Genomic DNA, 20,497 nt, shown 5'->3' with positions numbered 1-20,497 from the left:
GTCAAGATTTACTTTAACGGTCAAGATTTTAATAGTACTTACCTAAATAAAATAGAAAAATTACGGTGGTCCTTATTTCGTCGAAGTTGTCTTTGACCCTAATAAAAAAAGCTTTTTTTTTATAATGGACCAATTATATCTGTAATAGTAACTCAGTTAAATGGATCTTCCAGGGACCTCAAAATAAATTTCCATCGGTAAAAATACTCTGGAGAAAGTATTCCATTGCAGGCATTCCGGCTGTAAATTTTTCTTTTAGTTCATTAGGAAAATATTTTATTAATTTCAACCAACTTACAAACGCGAAACGTTGGCGAGAAACAGAAATTATACACAAATTAATACTTCAAGTGTCCCGTCGAGGGAGGTTTTTCTTTTTTTCTCAAAGCATAATTGACTTGATGGACAAAAGGCGACTACACTCTCAAAAGAACTTAATTAACTTTTTTTCTGTTTTGGTTTCTATCGCCGACTCGAATCATTTGCATGTTGAGGGCTGATTGTAAACAGAGAATTCTAATTGCATCATAAAAGGTGGTTTTTAATTTATGATGAAAGACATTATAAATAAATGCAATTTGATATGAAATCACTACATAGTATAAAACAAAGTCGCTTTCCGCTGTCTGTCTGTCTCTATGTATGCTTAGATCTTTAAAAGCACGCAATGGATTTTGATGCGGTTTTTTTAATAAGTAGATAGAGTGATTCAAGAGGAAGGTTTATGTAAAATTTGTTAACCCGTGGGGTGGGAAGCCGGGGCGGGCGGGTCGCTAATAGTGAGCGATAAAGAAAGTGTTGAAGGTGACTCAGCAAGACCAAATAGGACGTTGTGGGTTTAAACTATGACATGTACTAAATGAGCATCTTCGGAATTAGGTACTACGAGTAAATAATTAAATAACATTTGTTTTCCGAAAAAGAAAAATATTATGACTTGCGCTCGTACTTGTATTTTTTCAATATGAATAAAAAATAAACAACTCATACTTAAGCTTCAGATTTAAACTTAACAAACCTACTTTCTGCTAAAATTCAGAGCTAAAAAAAAAATGCAGTAAAAATAAAATTTTGACAGGCATCAAGAAGACAGCTTGGAAGCAAAAAACTCGGCGAGAACAGTGCTAGAATAAGAAGTAGATAAAGATAGTATATACTTATATTACGTAAGTACATTAAGGCGAATAAATGGGAACGCGACAAGTAAGTTACTTACTTATATTTACAATTTTCATTCAGGATTAATCTAACAAGATAATCAATGAAAATCCCCTTTCTTATAATACACACTTTTCACTACCTCCTCACAACAACCTTACACATATACAAGTACACACTCCTCTCTCTTTCCTAAATAATTCCTATTCTTATGTTTAGTATAATTATAAATTTTACTTCTGGTAACTCGTGTTGATCATGAGTCATGACCCCCGCGATACAGGCCATGCCTAGTGCGGGGTTCAATGTAACCTTCCTGCTAAACTTTAATTATGAATAAAAATATTGTTATTGTTATTATTATTATGTTCTCGGTTAGGCTTTCTTTCTTTGAAGTAAATATGAAACCTAAGTACTGTTGATGTCCATATACAGTAACCACTTACCGCCAAGCAGGCAATAATAATTAATACGAGTATTATACTTGTTTGTCACCGACGTGTTTTTAGGGTTCCGTACCCAAAGGGTAAAAACGGGACCCTATTACTAAGACTCCGCTGTCCGTCCGTCCGTCCGTCCGTCTGTCACCAGGCTGTATCTCACGAACCGTGATAGCTAGACATTTGAAATTTTCACAGATGATGTATTTCTGTTGCCGCTATAACAACAAATACTAAAAACAGAATAAAATAAAGATTTAAGTGGGGCTCCCATACAACAAACGTGTTTTTTGACCCAAGTTAAGCAACGTCGGGCGGGGTCAGTACTTGGATGGGTGACCGTTTTTTTGCTTGTTTTGCTCTATTTTTTGTTGATGGTGCGGAACCCTCCGTACGCGAGTCCGACTCGCACTTGGCCGGTTTTTTTTTTCGCTTTGCGGTTTCATAGTAGATGTCCAGAGAGCGAAACTCTGGTGCCGGTGACGTCATTATGACGTTAAGTCGCATATACCTAGGATGTTTTTTTAAAACAACATTGTAACACCTCAATAGTGGTTTTGGCCGAATACCGAATACTGAATATTCGGCGACCGAATATTCGGCATGACATGCGAACATTTTGAGTCACAATTATTATCAAAACTGATCGCTAACAAAGCTCAACGTTAGAATGACGTTAGCTAAGATATGTATATTTTTGTTGAACAGCATGAATGAATAGAGTCAAACAAAACAGACTAATGATAAAAATAAAATGTTTTTTAATCAACAAATGCTTAAAATAGGGTCTTCGTATTCAACAACTTTCCAAGAACACATTCTAAATATACCTACATAGTTTTTGGTTATTTTTATTGTGCGATTTTTCTTTTTAAGTAGGTGCAAGTTTTAAGTAGGTGTAGGTGTAACATTCGGCCGAATATTCGGCAAAGTGGCCGAATAGGCCGAATAGGCCGAATACCGAATTGTTGCCGAATATTCGTGGCATCTCTAATAACAACACTCTGTATTTAGCTTGACGTCATACGTCTGTCATCGGCACCAAAGTTTCGCTCTCTGTAGATGTCAAAGGGGAATATTTTGAAAATAATACTTTTTCTATCAGTTTAACGATTGTAGTTTTAATTTTCAATGAAAATTTGTTAACTTTTTTTACTTACGCTCTATCTCACAAATATAAAAATACCTTATTAGCTCCCGTGGGAGCGAATGTAAACGTTACTTGAAAGTGTGAAGGTTACTTTTACAGCGTTGGCTATAACACCTGTACTTGTTATTGGCGCTGTGGGCACGACTAGTGACAACGACTTTAGGTGTTCTTGGCGTTCAAAAGGTCAACTTTAAATACATTAAAATAATACTAAAACAGATTCAAGGATATTTTGGTCCATTCAGTATAGGTAGAGTTTGTTCGGAAAGAGAAGAGTCGTGGAATGTATTGGGCCCCATACATTCCACGACTCTTCTCTTTCCGCACAGTCTCTAACATTTGTTAATCTAAAAATTGAACGAAATAAACATTTCGTCTCTAGCAAGCAGTACCAAGAAATGCTTACCAAGATGATGATGATAAAGACAACGAGGAAGACGATGATGAGGCTGACAGCTTGGAGTGGATAAACATCATCTTCCTTCCCTTTCACCCGGTATTCCGTCTCACGGTTCTCATTGCTGTGCTCGTGAAGATAAATCTGGTAAGTCACTAAAGAATTCCACAAGTACAACGAATTCCATACATTAGTATGTATAGTTGTGTCATAGAATTAGAATTATAGAAGAATTTAACAGAAAATACCCTAAAACCTAGTAAATGAACATAAAAACTAGTGAATGAACAACGCAAAACCCAGTGAATGAACATTAATCTGTAACCAGCAATAAAAAAAACATGACGTCCCCCTGATTATGCATTGATCATTATTGTTTGTATAGAAATAAATAAATATAAGTTCGTTTATTTTTACAGACCGTTATAGACTCCCTTTATCCGATACACTGCAGCGATATGATGAACACGAATGTTTATTTGGTCATCATAAAGTACCTCCACGAGTATTTCTGTGACGTCATCTATGCACTTGACACTCTACTTCATATTGTTCACAGGTTTGTTACTTTTTTGTCATCTTTGCTCTTCATTTAATACATTTTCTACAATAGTATTTTATGCTATCGTGATATAATAGAGAGCTTTTCAGTCGAGGCCACGAAGCTTGCTGAGTGGCCTAATTAAGGTTCAAGAATACTTTTTTTACTATAAATACTAAATAACTAAACCAATTTATGTAAATCTTTCAGTATATAATAGGATAGTAATAAATACATTTCACGGTAAAATATGTAGATTTTTTTTTTCATATCAGACTTGCGGACGTTGCTAAGCGACGGGAGCACCCTCCGAAGCCTAAACTGTACTTAATGCTCGATATTATTTCTTTGCTCCCGATCCATAGACTTCTGACATCGGAGCTCTGTCCTCCTATAAGGGTTTGGCCGAATGTGATCAATTTTATTGACATCATTGTGTGAGTATCTTCTCTTTCTCTCTTTATACAATCATCATCATCTTCCTCGCGTTGTCCCGGCATTTTGCCACGGCTCATGGGAGCATGGGAGCTTCTAACGTAACCCACTTTTCTTAGAATAAAATATGTTTTAGAGTAAATAATAATTATGGCAGTGTATGTATATTAGAAGAAATGAAGAAATAAGAAGACATGTGAAAAGTAATTATAAAAAACGCATTTACTCGTACCTGATTTGCAAGACCGAAGTGATCCCATAAGTGTTCCGTGAACATTGTAAAGTTTTGTACGAAACACTAAAAATGTAGTGCCTCGGTCAAACTATCTAAATATTTAAATTATTTGATTACTTTCTATTACAGAGTCTACAGTATCAATGAGTATTTTTCACTATCAACTACACATAGTTTCTGGAACTTGGTTATTGGTTACACTCTATTACTGTTGGTGTTCACTAATGTCATAGCATGCGTTTTCATATTAATAACTTACCGGAAACCATACGGAATAGGCATTAGCGATTTATACGATTGGCGGAAATACTTGATAAGTCAGGTATGTATTTTATGTTTGTTTGGGTATAATCTTGCAAGCTAAATTAGACGCACGTACCATTGTTCGATTGAGCTGAAATTTCACATACCTACATACCTTAAAGTGTCATTCTATGGAACTTGCTAACTATGTAAACAAACCACCATATTGAAATTGTCTGTCATGATAAATTTACCAGTGACTTTTGTTTACATAGTTAGCAAGTTCCATAGAATGACACTTTAAGTTGGCTCACAATACAATATTATGGTACCATAGATCTGATCTCATGATGGCCACCGGAGGTTATAATAACAAAACAGAACCTCGTTGTGTTTGCGTTTTTTGTAATCGTATTAGTTGTATGTTGAAAGAAAAGTACAGTCGGCGGCTTGTTTCAAAAATATTTTTTTTGACAAAAAACTTATTGCAATATTACTTTTTTACCAAAAACATATGAACAGGTGGCTGAGGCTGGAATTGAACCGACGTATTGAGCTTATGCGGTTAACGCGCTGATCACTAGGCCTTCCGGTCACAGCAGTGCCCGGACCAAATTCTCAATCCTATGCAATATTTGGTAATTTTTTTGGTCAGAGCGTTAGCCGCGTAGGCTGAGATCGCTGGTTCGATTCCGGTCTCAGCCAACGGAGGATGCGGTAACTTTTTATTCAGTATTTAACATTTAACAAAATAAATGAAACTGAAACTTAAAATAATACAGCTCACACGTTTTGACAAATTGTTAATTCCTAGGTATTCTAATGACAGGGTTTATTATATTCATTTTAAATTTAGTGTTTTCTTGCAGATGAATGAGACGAGTACAGAATACGCGAGGTATATGAGCTCCATGTTATTAGTGTTATCCTACGGTTTACGGGATCTGTCGAGCGACACCAAGCCAAGCAACATCACAACGTACTATTGTGTGGCTTTCTTTATGTTAATCACATTTTCGATCTATACGTTTATCGCATATCCCAAGTCATTTGCCGAGGCGCAGTTAAGACTGCGAAGAAGCTTCGAATTTTTCCCGCGAGTCCAAAAAATTGTAGCAGAAACAAAAAGAAAAAGCCACCATCCCGGAGCGTATGTTGACGTTAGCAACTTTTATAACCTAGCGTGGAATAAACGTCGCGGCATCACAACAATTCCTGAACTTATTCTTGAGTTTCCTAGACATTTACGACTTGACATAAAGAAGGATCTCACGTGGCCCATTTTCCATCACAGTCCCACGTTGAGACGGGTTTCTTTACCTTTCATTCACTGGATCTGTGATCTGACACACCTTGAATTCAAATTACCCAAAGAAGTTTTTTTTGCGAGTCCCCACTCTCGCTCTCACTTGTTTTACCTCAAATCTGGAATAGTTCAATTGATATCCGCAGAGGATGGCACCACTTCTTTACTTTCTGTGTCAGGCGGAACTCTATTTGGAGACATTAATTTCTTTATGCCTCCTACGGTCACAAAAACTGTAATCGTCCGCTGTCTGACTTACTGCGAAATGTATTTCTTTACTCGGAAGGATATTTTAAAAGCTTTGACCAAATTCCCAGAAGATCGTAAAAAAATTATGGAGCGTATAAAGAGTAAAATACAGCATGCTAGGACTCTTCATACCTGCAAGCAGCATGTAAGGGGGTTGGATAGAGCAGAAGATGAAGGAGTCGCTTGGATCAAAAGACGCTGGTGGGAATTACATGAAGCGATTTCAAAATGGAAAAACGCGACGAAAAAGTCAGAGTCAATATTTGTAATACCTCCTGAAGAGGCTGCTTATCACTGTTCAAAATATATCGGCCAACTAGTCTTATGTCCTGATGCACAGTTGCAAAGGCAGTCCATGTTCGCTAACTGTCAGTTTCCATGGATACTCGTGCCTGATTCGAACTTCATAATAATTTGGAACAGAATTGTTCGTGTCACTGTCGCTCTTGTTTTAATCCTTTATCCACCGCTTTTGCCTTTATCTATAAAACCGGATTATTTTCGTCATTTCCAAGCGTGGACAAACATGGTATATATTGCTGATGTTTGTTTGTGTTTATTAACAGCCATAGAGGAACAAGAACAACTACTATCCAACTTTGCGTCAGTAATGTTCAAGCGCTGCAAGAGTTGGACATTCATTCTTAATGTTCTGGCAAGTCTTTGGTTGGAGGATTTCGTCGTCATTATAGGAAAACCTGAACTATACTCAATCTGTCAGTTCAATAGGCTGATTAAAGTTTATTTAGTATTTTTCATTGACGACACTATTAAGAATGTGAACAGAGATCCAAGCTTAAGTGTTTATCCACCTATGCTACTTTATATTTCCTTCCTTTATGTAAGTGGTTATTTTGTGCTCTCGCTTACAAAAATTGTACCGAAGTTACGTATAAGGTACTTTTTTGGCAAATCACTTTGTGGAACAAAAGCCTTCTGTGACCCATCACCTTCTAAAATGTTTGCCGCTTGTTTGACGTGGACCTTTCGGGATTTGTATGTTAAATCGTGGCCTATTTCGCTTGAAGAACTGGGTATCAGAGTAGTTTTCGACTACCTGAGTTTGATAATAGCAACATACTGCGCCGGCCGTTTGATCGCTGTAAATTATTTGAGGAACATAAACACTTCCAATTACTTGTTCTTTGCAATACATTTGAAGCATAAATTTAAACGCCAGAATATTCATCCGGAGTTGTGGAATCGCCTGGCCAAGTACGTGTTATGTCACTGGAGGCACAACAGGAATTTAGAGATGACTGATACAACCCTGCTCCGACATGAACCCTATGATATATATTGGAAGGCTCATGGTGAGATAGCTTCCAACATCATCATGATGTGCAAGGCTTTTGTCGGGGCCAATCCAGCTCTTATCAAGGAACTCGCCCATATAGCAAAGTTTACAATTTTACCAAAAAACTCGACAATATTGTTAACTGGTGTGACAGTAAAGGACGTATGCTGGCTTGTCAATGTAAATATTTTTCTTTTTATGTTCTACTCACTACAATTTAATACCTATTGACTTCGCAAAGGGTTTACTAAACAATTTGGAACCAAGACTAACAATATACCTTCAAAACGTCCAACTTTGCAATGGGGGGTCATTTTCCCAACTATAAAGTATATTTTGATTATCGGTCTGGCCTAGTGGGTGGTGGCGCCTGCCTATGAAGCTGATGGCCCCGGGTTCGAATCCCGGTCAGCGCATTTATTTGTGTGATAACACTGATGACACAGATATTTGCTCCTGAGTCATGGTTGTTTTCTATGTACCTATTTAAGTATTTATATATTATACACCGGGTTTTTATTGAATTCCGTTAACTTCAGGGTATAGTTAAGTACGTTTAAGATAACTAAATGGCATAGTTAATTTAAATATTTTTTTTTTGTTTTACAAAAAAAAAATAAGTTTATAAAGTAATTAAATGTAGCATATAGCGTTGTTGTAACACGGGCATTACATTTAACTCAACCAAACAATTGAAATCTGTGACATATCAATGTCATTTCGAACATCGATTGACCGAGATTGTACTTAAGTTTAGTAGCAAATGTATGAACTCATTCTAAACACTAATCAATATGTAAACCGGCCCTAAGGCAAGTGTACACGCTTGTAGAGGCCTTATAGGAAAAAATAAATTATTGATTATCTCCGAAATTGAGTTAATTAGAATATCGGTGTCTTTGAGAAAGTTACTTGATTTAAGCTCAGGAATGCACCCTTGAAATTAACGGAAATCAAAAAAAAACACGGTGTATATTTTGTTGTCTGAGTACCCACAACACAATTTGTTGTTCATTTTATATATGGGGCACTCGGCACTGAAAGTGTTTATCTTCTCACAGGGAGTCATAATGAAAGAGTACCAGACGGAGACAGGAGTGGTAACAGAGATAATCTACGGGCCGGACGAGAGGCTGGTTTCGTGCTCGGCGGTGTTTTTCGGGAAACCGTCTATGGTTACATGCACATCCCTAACAGAATGTGAGGTGTGTAATGTGTAATGCACACTAGCGCCATTGCTAAATAATCGTGATTATTTAAATTTAACGAAAGATATTTAAAAACCGGCCAAGTGCGAGTCGGACTCGCGCACGGAGGGTTCCGCACCATTAACAAAAAAAATAGAGCAAAACAAGCAAAAAAAAAACAAACAAAAAAACGGTCACCCATCCAAGTACTGACCCCGCCCAACGTTGCATAACTTCGGTCAAAAATCACATTTGTTGTATGGGAGCCCCACTTAAATCTTTATTTTATTCTGTTTTTAGTATTTGTTGTTATAGCGACAACAGAAATACATCATCTGTGAAAATTTCAACTGTCTAGCTATCACGGTTCGTGAGATACAGCCTGGTGACAGACGGACGGACGGACGGACGGACGGACGGACGGACGGACAGCGGAGCCTTAGTAATAGGGTCCCGTTTTTACCCTTTGGGTACGGAACCCTAAAAAGGAGGCCGCTACGTACTGTATCTTATATTAAAGTACCTTTTAACTACATCTAACTAGTTTTAATGTTGCTGGATTCGTCAATCTATGCGTCCAAAGTTAAAACGGCCGTTTTCGTTTTGAGTTCATATATCGACGAATGCAGGAACATAAAAACTAGCTTGATGTATTCAAAAGGTACTTTAATATAAGATACAGTACGTAGCGGCCTCCTTTTATAAATATCTTTCGTTAAATTTAAATAATCACGATTATTTAGCAGTAGCGCTAGTGTACACGTTGATGGGCTCTTAAAACGCATCATCCTTAGTCAGAATCAGAATCAGAATCAAGTATTTTATAGTCATAAACCAAATCATAGGTCAGTGATCGGTTTTTTGGATTCGACATGGGGTGAACGACCTCAATCATTATGTTAGTATGGATATGCCCCGGGAATCAGGGCTTTATGTTGTTAGAAAAGGCAAAAAAATACAATGTGTTTATTTTATTACACTTTAAAACATCTAAGTAGCTGATAGACGAGTACTTACTCGCCGTTATTTTGTCTAAATTTAACAAATGAGCACAAGTGTTTACACTGACAGCTCATTTGCTGCCTCCAAAGCGGCACATTTTGTACCGTTTGGATAAAAGTTCGGCGAGTGAGTACGCGTGTCTATCAGCTAATATATGGTTACTACGGGTTAATTGTTTGAATAAATGAATTCGTCATCAAAAAGTGAATTACACTTCTTTCAACTGAGAGGTAGTTTGAGAAAAACAATGTCCACAATTTCAAATGGTTTTATTGTTGTTTTATTTTATTTTATTTTTGTTTTATTTAAAATTTGTTGAGCGTATACTCTAAGTTCGTCTAAGTCCGGATTACGAGCCATGACCGCTTCCATTTTATTCTGTATAGGTAAACTAGAGCTCCAATTTATAACAGTACGAACTTCATCGAATATTTCAAAGGCATCAATAATTGAAATATCGTGTTCCTGTAGTCTCTTTAGTGCAATCTCGATTATCTTAAAATGTTCGTCTATATAATCTAAATCAGTCTTTATGTTAGGATTGTTTAATATACTTTTAGCTTATTTAATTGTTTTATTTTTGTACGGTTTGTTCGGTATCGCGGGAAACTGTCGTATCTATATTAACTTTTCTACTTGATATCCCGCGAGGGAGAATCCAAATAACCGATCACTGGTTATTATGCACAACGACGGGACTTAATCGCGTAAAATTAAGTTATAAATTTACCTCCGACGTTTCGAGGACGGCGTTGTCCTCGTAGTTCATCAGTTTGTCCCTGAACTCTTCACATACTTTTTTCTTCTCAATTATCAAATATTTTTCAGATGCTATGCATTAGTACAGCCGATTTTTTCCGCGTCATAAACCAATACCCTATAGAAAGGCTACACATCCGGGCGTGCACAGAGAAGTTCAAGTTTTTATTTAATGACCTATTGAAAGCACATGTGGCTATAAGAAGGGTGGTAAGTATTAATTGGTCTGTAAATAGGGAATATTACGCGAACTCTGCGTAGAGGGCGCCACTTTCACAATCCGTCACAATCTAAGGGTCTATCGCAAACGAGAGAGTCGAAATTTTGTTATCTAACCATACTAACCTCTCTATCACTCTTACATATTCGAGCGATAAAGAGGCAGATAGCTAAGTTTCGATTTCACGTTTCCCGGTAGGCCCTTTGTAAATAAACCACCTTGATGTATCAATGTCATATGCTATTGTTTGTGAAAACTTGTCAAAAAACAGTTTAAGGCACAGTATGTATAAGTTACTCTATGGTTTACGAAAGGCGCTAGTGCTGCACTCTGGCGGCAGAACATTGCAGTAATACCCCCTATTAGGTCCTACGTTTAAGCAAATACTCATCGGGCCTGCAAATTGCTTCATCCCCCACTTCGACAATAATGTAATATTAACTATTTTTATTATTCAAACATGTTAAATTAAAACATTGTTATTATATTTTCAGGACAGTTGGAATGAAATCGGAAAACCTTCTAAAGAAAAGGAGAAATTGATGAAACAACCCAAAGAAATGCCCAGGTCTAACTGGAGGCATCCAGGATCTAAGTAAGCTATTTTATTTCCGGACTATTTTGCATATAAGTCAGGTAGGCATATACCTATGTAGGTATATTATCTATTTTATATTTTTACCTGGGTGAATCAACTTTTTCTTATCACTCGTTGCCATGGTTACATTCTCCTGGGTCACTCTTTAAAACCTGATTTTTAAGCATTTAAATTCACCAAACACGCTATTTTGTGATACTTAAACGTAAACCCTTTCCATTGAGGGTCGTCTACCAAGCGTGCCCGAAGAAGGTGGTGTACAGTGTCTTCTAACAAACTATGCTACTATTGTCTCTTGGCTGGCCGGACAGAATAACAAAAAGAAATAGTTGATCCACCCACCTGCATCATAAATATCATTATACATAGGTATTTAAAAATGTATGTAAATGTATGTATGTTAAAAATACCTTGATGCACTCTTATTCTCTTAACAATAAAGTCGCGTCAAGATCATTTAGAACACCTCGACCGCTTAGCAACTATTGCTGCTGACTGTATGTTAGTCCTCTGCTTTTTCCTTCACAAACACGTTGAGTTTTTCCTTTATTTCATTTTGTACAGTCAGCAGCAGACGTTGCTAAGCGGGCGAGATGATCAAAATTACCTTGACGCGCTCTTAATCTCTTAACAATAAAGTCGCGTCAGGATCATTTTGAACACCTCGACCGTTTAGCAACTATTGCTGCTAACTGTGTGTTAGTCGTCTGCTTTTTCCTTCACAGCATGATACGACACGACGTTGAATTTTTCCTTTACTTCATGTATTTGTATGCTCTTATTGGTCTCCCCTTCTTATTTTGCTTCACCTCTCCCTTCTATGACGTGTCGTTACAAATTTCCAAGCATCTTTCTTATTATCTATGGTTCTCAACAAACTTCCTACTATATGCATGGTACGGTACAGGTATTAAAACGGGTTCTTATTCATATTTGATGAGTATATAAAGCAGTTTAAACAAAAAACGAGAGGTTTTTAAGCCTATTAATAGGTACGAACAGTAAATTTGAATTTTCCTTTAGGTTCACGAAATACTGGATGGCAATGCGCGCTTTCTTAGTCGCTGTAAACATAATTGTTGCTGCTCTACAGGGTAATTATGCATTGACTACCAAATTGTTAGAATAAAGCGCAGACGCGACTAAAACGCCCAGAAACTTTCATATGAGAATTTTCCATCGCTCGAAAAGCCATACCTTTGGCCTACTCTCGGGTAGATGGCGTTAATTTCAATATTTAACAAATTAACACATATCATACATGCAGTTCTAACAGTTTTAATCTTTTGTCAAGAGATGGCAGTGAATTTACTGTGGCTACATAATTTTCTTTGACAATCCGCCTCTATTTCAAATTCTCTTTGCTAATATATTATGTTTTTATAACAGGCGGAAGTTTAGCCGGGAAACGACAAGTATTGTTACCGATAAATACGGTGATCGACTGTTTTACTGCATTTGATATTGTAGTAAAATGCTTAGTAAGTATTTATTATCTTTTGGTTAGTTCCAGATTAGCCGAATTCTTGTTTCGTCAGATTCTCGTATACTTAAATTGTAACGTGCTAAAGTGGATCCGGCGAGTCGAATTAACATCTTCTTCTAACAAACTATGCTACTAACGTCCCCTGGCTAACGGGATAGAATAATAACAAGAAATAGTTAATCTACATGGTCCAATATATGTTATTTATTTCATTTTATTTCTTCCAGGCCCCTTATTATGATGAGAGAGGTCTTCTTATCTACTCTAAACGTAAATGCTTCTGCCATTACTTCACACGTGGTCTCCTCCTCGATATAATTGCCATAATCCCCTGGTACATGTTGCCAGCTGCGTTGCCCATACATGTCGCACAAGATACCGCCTTGCTTATCTACGCTGTAAGCAAATATGCGCGTTTGCATTTGATCCTTGGCTATTTTAATTATCTGGCTGATACTCCATTGGCAAATGTGTCTGCACTGTTGGTATGTAGTCGTTCAACATTATATTCATTCAAATTGTTTTTATTATACTTACAAAAAAAATCATATGTTCTCGTACATTTTTTTTCAAACAATGTTTCAATCATTTTTACTGTTACGATTACGGTTTCAAACTTTCTAATTTTTTCTGTTGAATCATAATTTTGGAAAATAATACAAGATACGAGCCCCGATGAAAATTAGTGCGTCTAATTCCACACAACAATTTTGTTTATTCTAATAAATTTTACACTGAACATAAAATGACCCAGTAATGGGAACCATAATAGTAATGTTTAATCTAGTTTATTTTGATCGTAGGTATAATAAAATTGCATTAGACTTTTATTGATGAAAACATATACTTGTCAAAAACGTTGTCCTAATCACATTGTCCTCTCCTACTGCGTGGGCTTGAAACAAAATTGTCAGTACATTGGCAGAGCCGTGTTGCTTTCTCTAATAATAGCCTTTTCACAACTGTTATAAATATTCCTACCCGTCTAAAAATTAAAAATCGGTATTGTTTTTTTTCAGTACAATTGGTATTTCTTGTATTTGGATTTAGTTATTGTAGAATATTACCATACAAAATTAAGCTACATTAGTATTAGCATTAAATAATTATTAGTGATTTTTAAACTAAAACATTATTTTTGTGAAAACGCGAGAACATCAAAAAATGGTCTTACCAGACGAAAACATATGCATCGGGGCTAGCACCAAAGTTGATCGAGCCTGTCGGGTTTTCCACGGATGAGGGGATAACAACACATTTTATAAAGTATGTATAATATTTTTTTGCAGTTAATAAAATGGCAATGTTTCCCTATATTAGTAATGTTCTCCATTAGCCATTACCTTATAATGGAATGCGTCAAGCATGAGTGGGATGATCATTTTGCTTTGATCAGTACAACGAAGCGGCCCGGCTGTTGGTTACCGACATTTATAGAGTTTGATCCGGACCCTTCACCCAAACAGATGGACCTAGTAAGTACAAAGAAAATAGGGTGTATAGAGAGTTACTGTCATGGTAAACTATGTAGCCACAGTACATTTACTACCATCTTTCGACAGAAATTTAAAACTTTTAGAACGCCAAGTGACTTTGATCCTTATTCTTTCACTGAAGTGTGTTAAATTTGTTATATATCAAAAAATAACGCCATCGCTCGAAAAGATTGCACCATACCTTTGGCCTAGTGTCGAGAAGATGGCATTAATTTTTGATATTTAACAAATTAAGGTAAATGCAGGTATTAACGCCCCCCTTAAGGCTATTTTAGAATCGACCATAGTTTTTAAGTATACAGGTTGCCCCCAAGTATACTTTTCAATTTTTACATGCTAATGTTTATAAAAGGTAATTACAAAGCTACCTGTACCTAAATAAAGGATTATGATGTAAAAATTAATTTATAAAGTTACTGAGTCGATTGTTACTATTGCCGACCCATAATAATAGCTGTGAAGCTATTAACGATTTTTAAGCAGCTATTTCCGATCGTGATAAGCTGATAAGAGAAAGTATGTGCCCAGCAGTGAAACTCATATATATAGTTATACATATATGTATATACCTAGGCAGGTGTGGTGACATAGTTTCCATAGTGAATTATTTTAAAAAATTCTAACACTTTATAAGGTAAATATTTTATATTTCCAATATGAACGAAAATGTCTAGGAATTTTCACGCATTGCTTAGTTTGGGGAGATTGATCTGTGTCAGTTTGAGTGTGTGTATTTATAATAATGGGTACCTATCGTGTCACAAGAGTAAGTATAAAATTAAATTATGTATCTACGATCGGAAATAGCTTCTTATAGTTACTACTATTACCGATTCCTTTGAATCGGTGATAAAATAAGTAATTTTACAGCGTTAAAATAAGAAAACTAGATGATGAAGTGTATGTCGGTAATAGATTTTTAAAAAGACTAATTGTTTGAGTTTATTCGGGTCCATAAAAATACTTGTGTTGGTATGTTATGATAATATAAAATAACGCAAAAATTAAACATTACGTTGTGGCCGTTACCGACTTACGGATCGTTGATAGCTGCTACAACTAAAAGTGGTGATGCTATCACCGTTCTATTTTAATTTAAAGTTTTATGGTTTTCAATGTAATTTTTTAGATAAATTGTGATGTTAAAACAAGAATTTATAATTGAATTGATACATTTAGTAATAAAAGGTAAAGTACAGTAGTCAATTATTTCAATAAATGTCTTAAGCAGAAAAGTCACGTACTTACTTGAAAGTACAAGCGCCAGTACTACATAACCTGCGTCCACGCTACCCGCGCCGTAATTGACGTAATTTATCTTTTTTTCGAACCACCACTCAAAATAACGTTAACCTACCCGATACCCAAGGAACAAACGCTTGTAGAAGTCTACCTACCTACCGCTGAAATGGTTCTGGTATCGAAAATACATCTAATTACCTAAATAGATCGGTAATACCTGCAGTTTTTCGAGGGGTCGTTAATAGCTGCGTTTACCTTAACACATATCAGTGACAGAATAAGGATCAAAGTCAAATGGACGTTCTAACAGTTTTAATTTTATTTCGAAAGACGGCAGTAAATTTACTGCAGCTACATAATTTAATTTGACAATCCGCCTCTATTTCAAAATCTCTTTGGTATGTGTCAACTTGTCAAGTACAGTCATGGAATTTGATAGAGGACCAAACTATTGATAGCACAAACTGGGCAAATGTTATTTTAGACGTCACCCTTTACCGGGCTAAGGGGTATAATTATATTTCCCACATACGCCATCGCCATTTCAATCATGTGTTCTATTTTCGATCAGGAAGATTGACATTTGATTGTCATTTTTGAACTGTCAGCCTGGTAAAGGATTAAGCTTCTTGATCGTATCCAACTATAAAGCTTAGAATAAATTTAAAAGTGGAATTACTGCCTTGGGTGAGACTTGATCTCACGGCCTCTGGATAGATACTCCAGCAACCCCCCGCGGTTTTCTTCATAGCATCGGTCGCAGACGTTTTTTGCTTCTTAAAAATTAAATTAGTAATATTAGTATCCAACTATAGTTGTTTCTTACTTAATGATTTTGATTGATCGATTGATTTCAGCTGATTGGACAGAGTTACAGCGTAGCCCAGTGTGCGTTCCTGCGTATCTCTTACGGATTATTTAACGTCAAAGAGACCGATATGCTTTTGGGTGTCGTGTTGTATTCCCTTACCGTCGTTTATTGGTTAGTCAAAAAACATTTATTTCATTATAACAATCATCTTCCTCTTTGTCGGTTCATTTTTGACAGAGTGGTCGTGGTCATCATCGATTGGTGACGAGCTTCATCTTGTGAAGAGGGCCTCACCTTTTGGTCGTAGAGTTTACCAGGCTAAGCGATATATATATATTCCATATACGGCACTTCAAACGTGTTCTATTTTCGATGACTGACATTCGATTGTCATTTTTGAAATGTCAGCCTGGTAAGGGGTTAGTCCGCTTTGGCAGTATAAGTACATTTGTGTTGATATATACCATTAAGTTAGAGTCTGTGCTGAAAGAGAAGAGTCGTGGAATGTATGGGGCCAAATACATTCCACGACACTTCTGTTTCCGAACAGACTCTACCTTATGTCGATAATGTAATTCTAGGTGTGTTTTATGTTACTCCCTGGCGATATTGATGCTGAGCCGCCGGAGTAGCACCCTCTTCCAACACGCGTTCAGCTCTTTGGACAAGTTTCTCAACGCAGAGCGGCTGGACGATAAGCTGATCAAGAGATCTTTGGGGCATTTCAGTTATTGGTGGATAAGGTACCTATACCTTGCCCTCTCACAATTGTATAAACAATTCATAACACGCATTTAGTTCTTTTCCGGAGCTCTTGAATGTCACACGCCGTCATGTGATACTCTATATTTAGGTATATTGTTTATTACCTTTTTCAGAACTAAGGGCGTCAATATATACGAAACATTCATACATAAGCGTGTCAGCTCCATGTTCAGACAGGATCTCATTCACTTCTTTCACAAACAGTAAGTATAAAATCATGTCCGGTATATGTAGCACTATTTCCACAATCCGAACCTATCACGTACTACCCTTTTCAAAAGCACATCTATCTACTATAGGGTCAGGGGGGGAGAGAATAACAGGGACAAGAAGAATACTTGATGACATTTCCATAATAGATTAAAATCCGTGGATCCGCGTATGTCCTTAAACTTCGTCCAATTAAAAGAGAAGCAAAATGTCATCTCGCCTAATCTGGAGAAGCCTTCCTTTGGGGAAGTACCTCCTTACAGAAGACCACAGCCATAACAGGCAGCTTAGCCAAGGTGACGATCGCTTGCGCTTCACTATCGAATCGCTTTGTGTCTCTCTATAACTCTTCCATATTAGTGTGACAGCACAGACTGACCTTTGCGTTTCGTTCGCTACGTAGCGTTAGCGATTCGCATGTTGTCTACGGGGCCAGCTCTGTTATGTTACTGTACTAGGTATGTAGTGTTGTGTTCCTGATAGGGATGAGTATTAGTTGCCTGGCGGAAGAAAAGTACAGTCAGCGATAAAAGCTTGTACCAAAAACGTTTTTTTTTGCCAAAAACTTATTTCATATTTACAGAACCTTCGTCGGTCTCGACACGTTACTAAAAGGAGGCGAGCAAATGATGAAACAACTGTCCTGTGTTTATTTCCATCTGTTCCTACTGCCCAATGTCCCAGTCATGAGGGAAATGGACCTAAATCCCTGGGTCTTCATAGTGCATAGAGGCGAGGTTGTGATCACTCACGAAGGGAAAACTTTGGCTACTCTTCAAAAGGTAATTTTTCATCTCAAACCTTGATTTCACACTCGTAAAGTGTTTGACAAAACACCTCATGCAGCGCAGCATTGGCGTTTTCCATTGCAACCAAAGTATTATTACATACCCAGTAGTATAAGTTACTTCATCTCATTTATAACTAATTCATTTATATTCTTGTAGACATGTAGGCGTACAGTCTTTTTCAACCAGGCATATATTTTTTTCTTGAATAGGTATACGACGATTGAACGCTTGTATTTTGCCTTTACTTGTACAGTAAACAGCGTAAATAACAAAACTGATTCGATCCCATAGTCAAAACATTACGGTCAATTAAACAAAATATCTGTCACAATGAAAAACTAATCATCACAGTGAGACTCGAACCCACATTGACAAATTGATAATCCTTACGTGGTCGGCGGTTAAAAATTACACAGATAGAGAAGAATTGACTCGAGCAATATTCCATGGGCCAATATTCTGCTAAAACATTTGCTGTTGACTGCATTGGTGATACCACTGATTGACCAGATCCAAACCTTATCCCAACGCTATAAACTATATTATCGTTTGGCAGGGCTCAATATTCGGGCAGCTAGAAGGTACGGAGCACCGGCCCGTGCGAGTGTCAGCACACACCACTGCGTACACCGACATTCTCAGGATACCTGTGGGTGCCTTTCAGGAAAATATTGACGATAAGGTATGGTACTAGCCGTATTTCTATCGTAGTCTCTCCAGCGACGGAATATATACAGCCAGATAAAGATAAAAGATAAAGATAAAGATTATTTATTTGTCAAACATGAGTACAGTAATAGTATAGAGATGTTATATTGTACAATGCTTGCAGAGCTAAAATTAAAAATATATATTTTAAACATCAGGATAGACATCTTCTTCTTGCTAAAAGTTCTATTTGCTTTCTATTTGATTCATAAAGTCAGCAGCTGAATATGTAGAATTATAATTTATAAGAACGTGTGTACAGATTATAGAACACGTCACTCACGTAGCTATACCCTGTCAAGCAATTTCCGTCAGTAGAAAAGAGCGGCAGATTTATAAAATGTAGGCGCAAAGGGTTATCAACCCATAGAAAATTAGATTTTTCTCGGCTTTTTCTACTAACAAACTAGCTTGACCGGCTCTTCAACAGCAAAGTAGTGCCATACTTTGCTGTTGACTGCAACAAAATATTGAAAGAGTCAAATTAAGCCATATATACCTACTTAAAATAGTATAAACAGCAAACTAAACCTAAATTTGTTAAGTGACGGGAAATTGCAAGTCGCGACTTTGTAATTGTGGAGTTAAATTTTCATTCTCTTTTGTTGTACAGACTCGTTTCAACATCCACCGGCATCCCACAGCAGCCATGGACTACATGCAAGTGCAGGATCCACCTAAAGAGAACCCATACTACTCGATCAAGTACTTGCTCAGAGGCGGCAAGACCATTAAACTACCCGTTAGTGTTCTTTGATTGATTTTATGTGTGCCATCTGTTGGGCATATCTAAGAACTATCGCAATCACAAAACATTTACAGAAAACTGAAACAAGCTCGGCCGATCCGTTTAACCATTTACCAGGCTTACAGTTCTAAAATGACAATCGAATATCAGTATTACTGATCGAAAATAGAACACATGTTTGAAGTGTCGTATGTGGGAAGTATATCCCTTAGCCTGGTTTAAGAGATTATTCGGAACATTAAGTTGTATGCATAAACGCACACACAACCAAACAGCCTCTCATCGCGACACTTAAATGTTTCCGTTAGTGGTATAAAACGTCACATCGGCCAAGATCTAACTTCAAAGTATGAAAGTGTCCTTTATGGACAGTGAACGCTATAGCAACTATATACTTTAGCCGCCCAGACGTCAAAACTGGCCACTAAAAATGCAATTATGATTTGTCAAAACAAAGATTCAAATTAGAATGGAACAGGAGACCTTTTTATAGGTCTCTGGGCGGCTAAAGGAAAATCATTCTTAGCTCTGTGGGCTCAACTACTTACGATAGGACAATGTTACTTATGTATAACTAGCGACCCGCCCCGGCTTCGCACGGGTTAACAAATTATACATAAACCTTCCTCTTGAATCTATCTATCTATTAAAAAAACCGCATCAAAATCCGTTGCGTAGTTTTAAAGATCTAAACATACAAATGGACAGACAGATAGCGGGAAGCGACTTTGTTTTATACTATGTAGTGACATGCAAAGGATTAAATAAATGATCAATTTCAGTGGATGAAGCAGCCAGTGAAAGCGCACGTGACCCGCAAATACGCCTGTTGGCTAGCCCTAGTCTGGTTCGTGGGACCCTACCTTTCTTCAGCCATCGTCTTGGTCTTAAACACTCTGCCGTTGGAGACGATACATATACTGATGGTGGTGTTGGGTCTTCTTGACATTTTACACCTTGCACATTTTGTATCGGAGTTTTATACGGTAAGATCAGGGGAAATACAATACCAACTGGGCTAGG

The 20,497-nt window shown here is 37.0% G+C and overlaps 1 protein-coding gene across 1 annotated transcript in view; it reads left to right on the top strand.

Annotated features, from left to right (window-relative positions):
* The first annotated feature begins 1,188 nt into the window (after positions 1-1,188).
* LOC134652695 (uncharacterized) overlaps positions 1,189-20,497 on the top strand; it is a 34,566-nt gene continuing 15,257 nt past the window's right edge. Inside the window, exons 1-16 of the mRNA XM_063507857.1 lie at positions 1,189-1,203; positions 3,131-3,296; positions 3,548-3,739; positions 3,943-4,123; positions 4,486-4,678; positions 5,469-7,651; positions 11,114-11,117; positions 12,931-13,188; positions 13,993-14,178; positions 16,299-16,423; positions 16,834-16,995; positions 17,131-17,220; positions 17,796-18,009; positions 18,575-18,700; positions 19,289-19,468; positions 20,257-20,460. Of these exons, the coding sequence (XP_063363927.1) occupies positions 1,189-1,203; positions 3,131-3,296; positions 3,548-3,739; positions 3,943-4,123; positions 4,486-4,678; positions 5,469-7,651; positions 11,114-11,117; positions 12,931-13,188; positions 13,993-14,178; positions 16,299-16,423; positions 16,834-16,995; positions 17,131-17,220; positions 17,796-18,009; positions 18,575-18,700; positions 19,289-19,468; positions 20,257-20,460 (4,479 nt within the window). The remainder of the gene's footprint in view (positions 1,204-3,130; positions 3,297-3,547; positions 3,740-3,942; positions 4,124-4,485; positions 4,679-5,468; positions 7,652-11,113; positions 11,118-12,930; positions 13,189-13,992; positions 14,179-16,298; positions 16,424-16,833; positions 16,996-17,130; positions 17,221-17,795; positions 18,010-18,574; positions 18,701-19,288; positions 19,469-20,256; positions 20,461-20,497) is intronic.

This window comes from Cydia amplana, chromosome 12 (genome assembly GCF_948474715.1).
Source record: "Cydia amplana chromosome 12, ilCydAmpl1.1, whole genome shotgun sequence".
NCBI classification, from domain to species: Eukaryota; Metazoa; Arthropoda; class Insecta; order Lepidoptera; family Tortricidae; genus Cydia; species Cydia amplana.
This window is presented reverse-complemented; position numbering and strand designations above follow the sequence as displayed.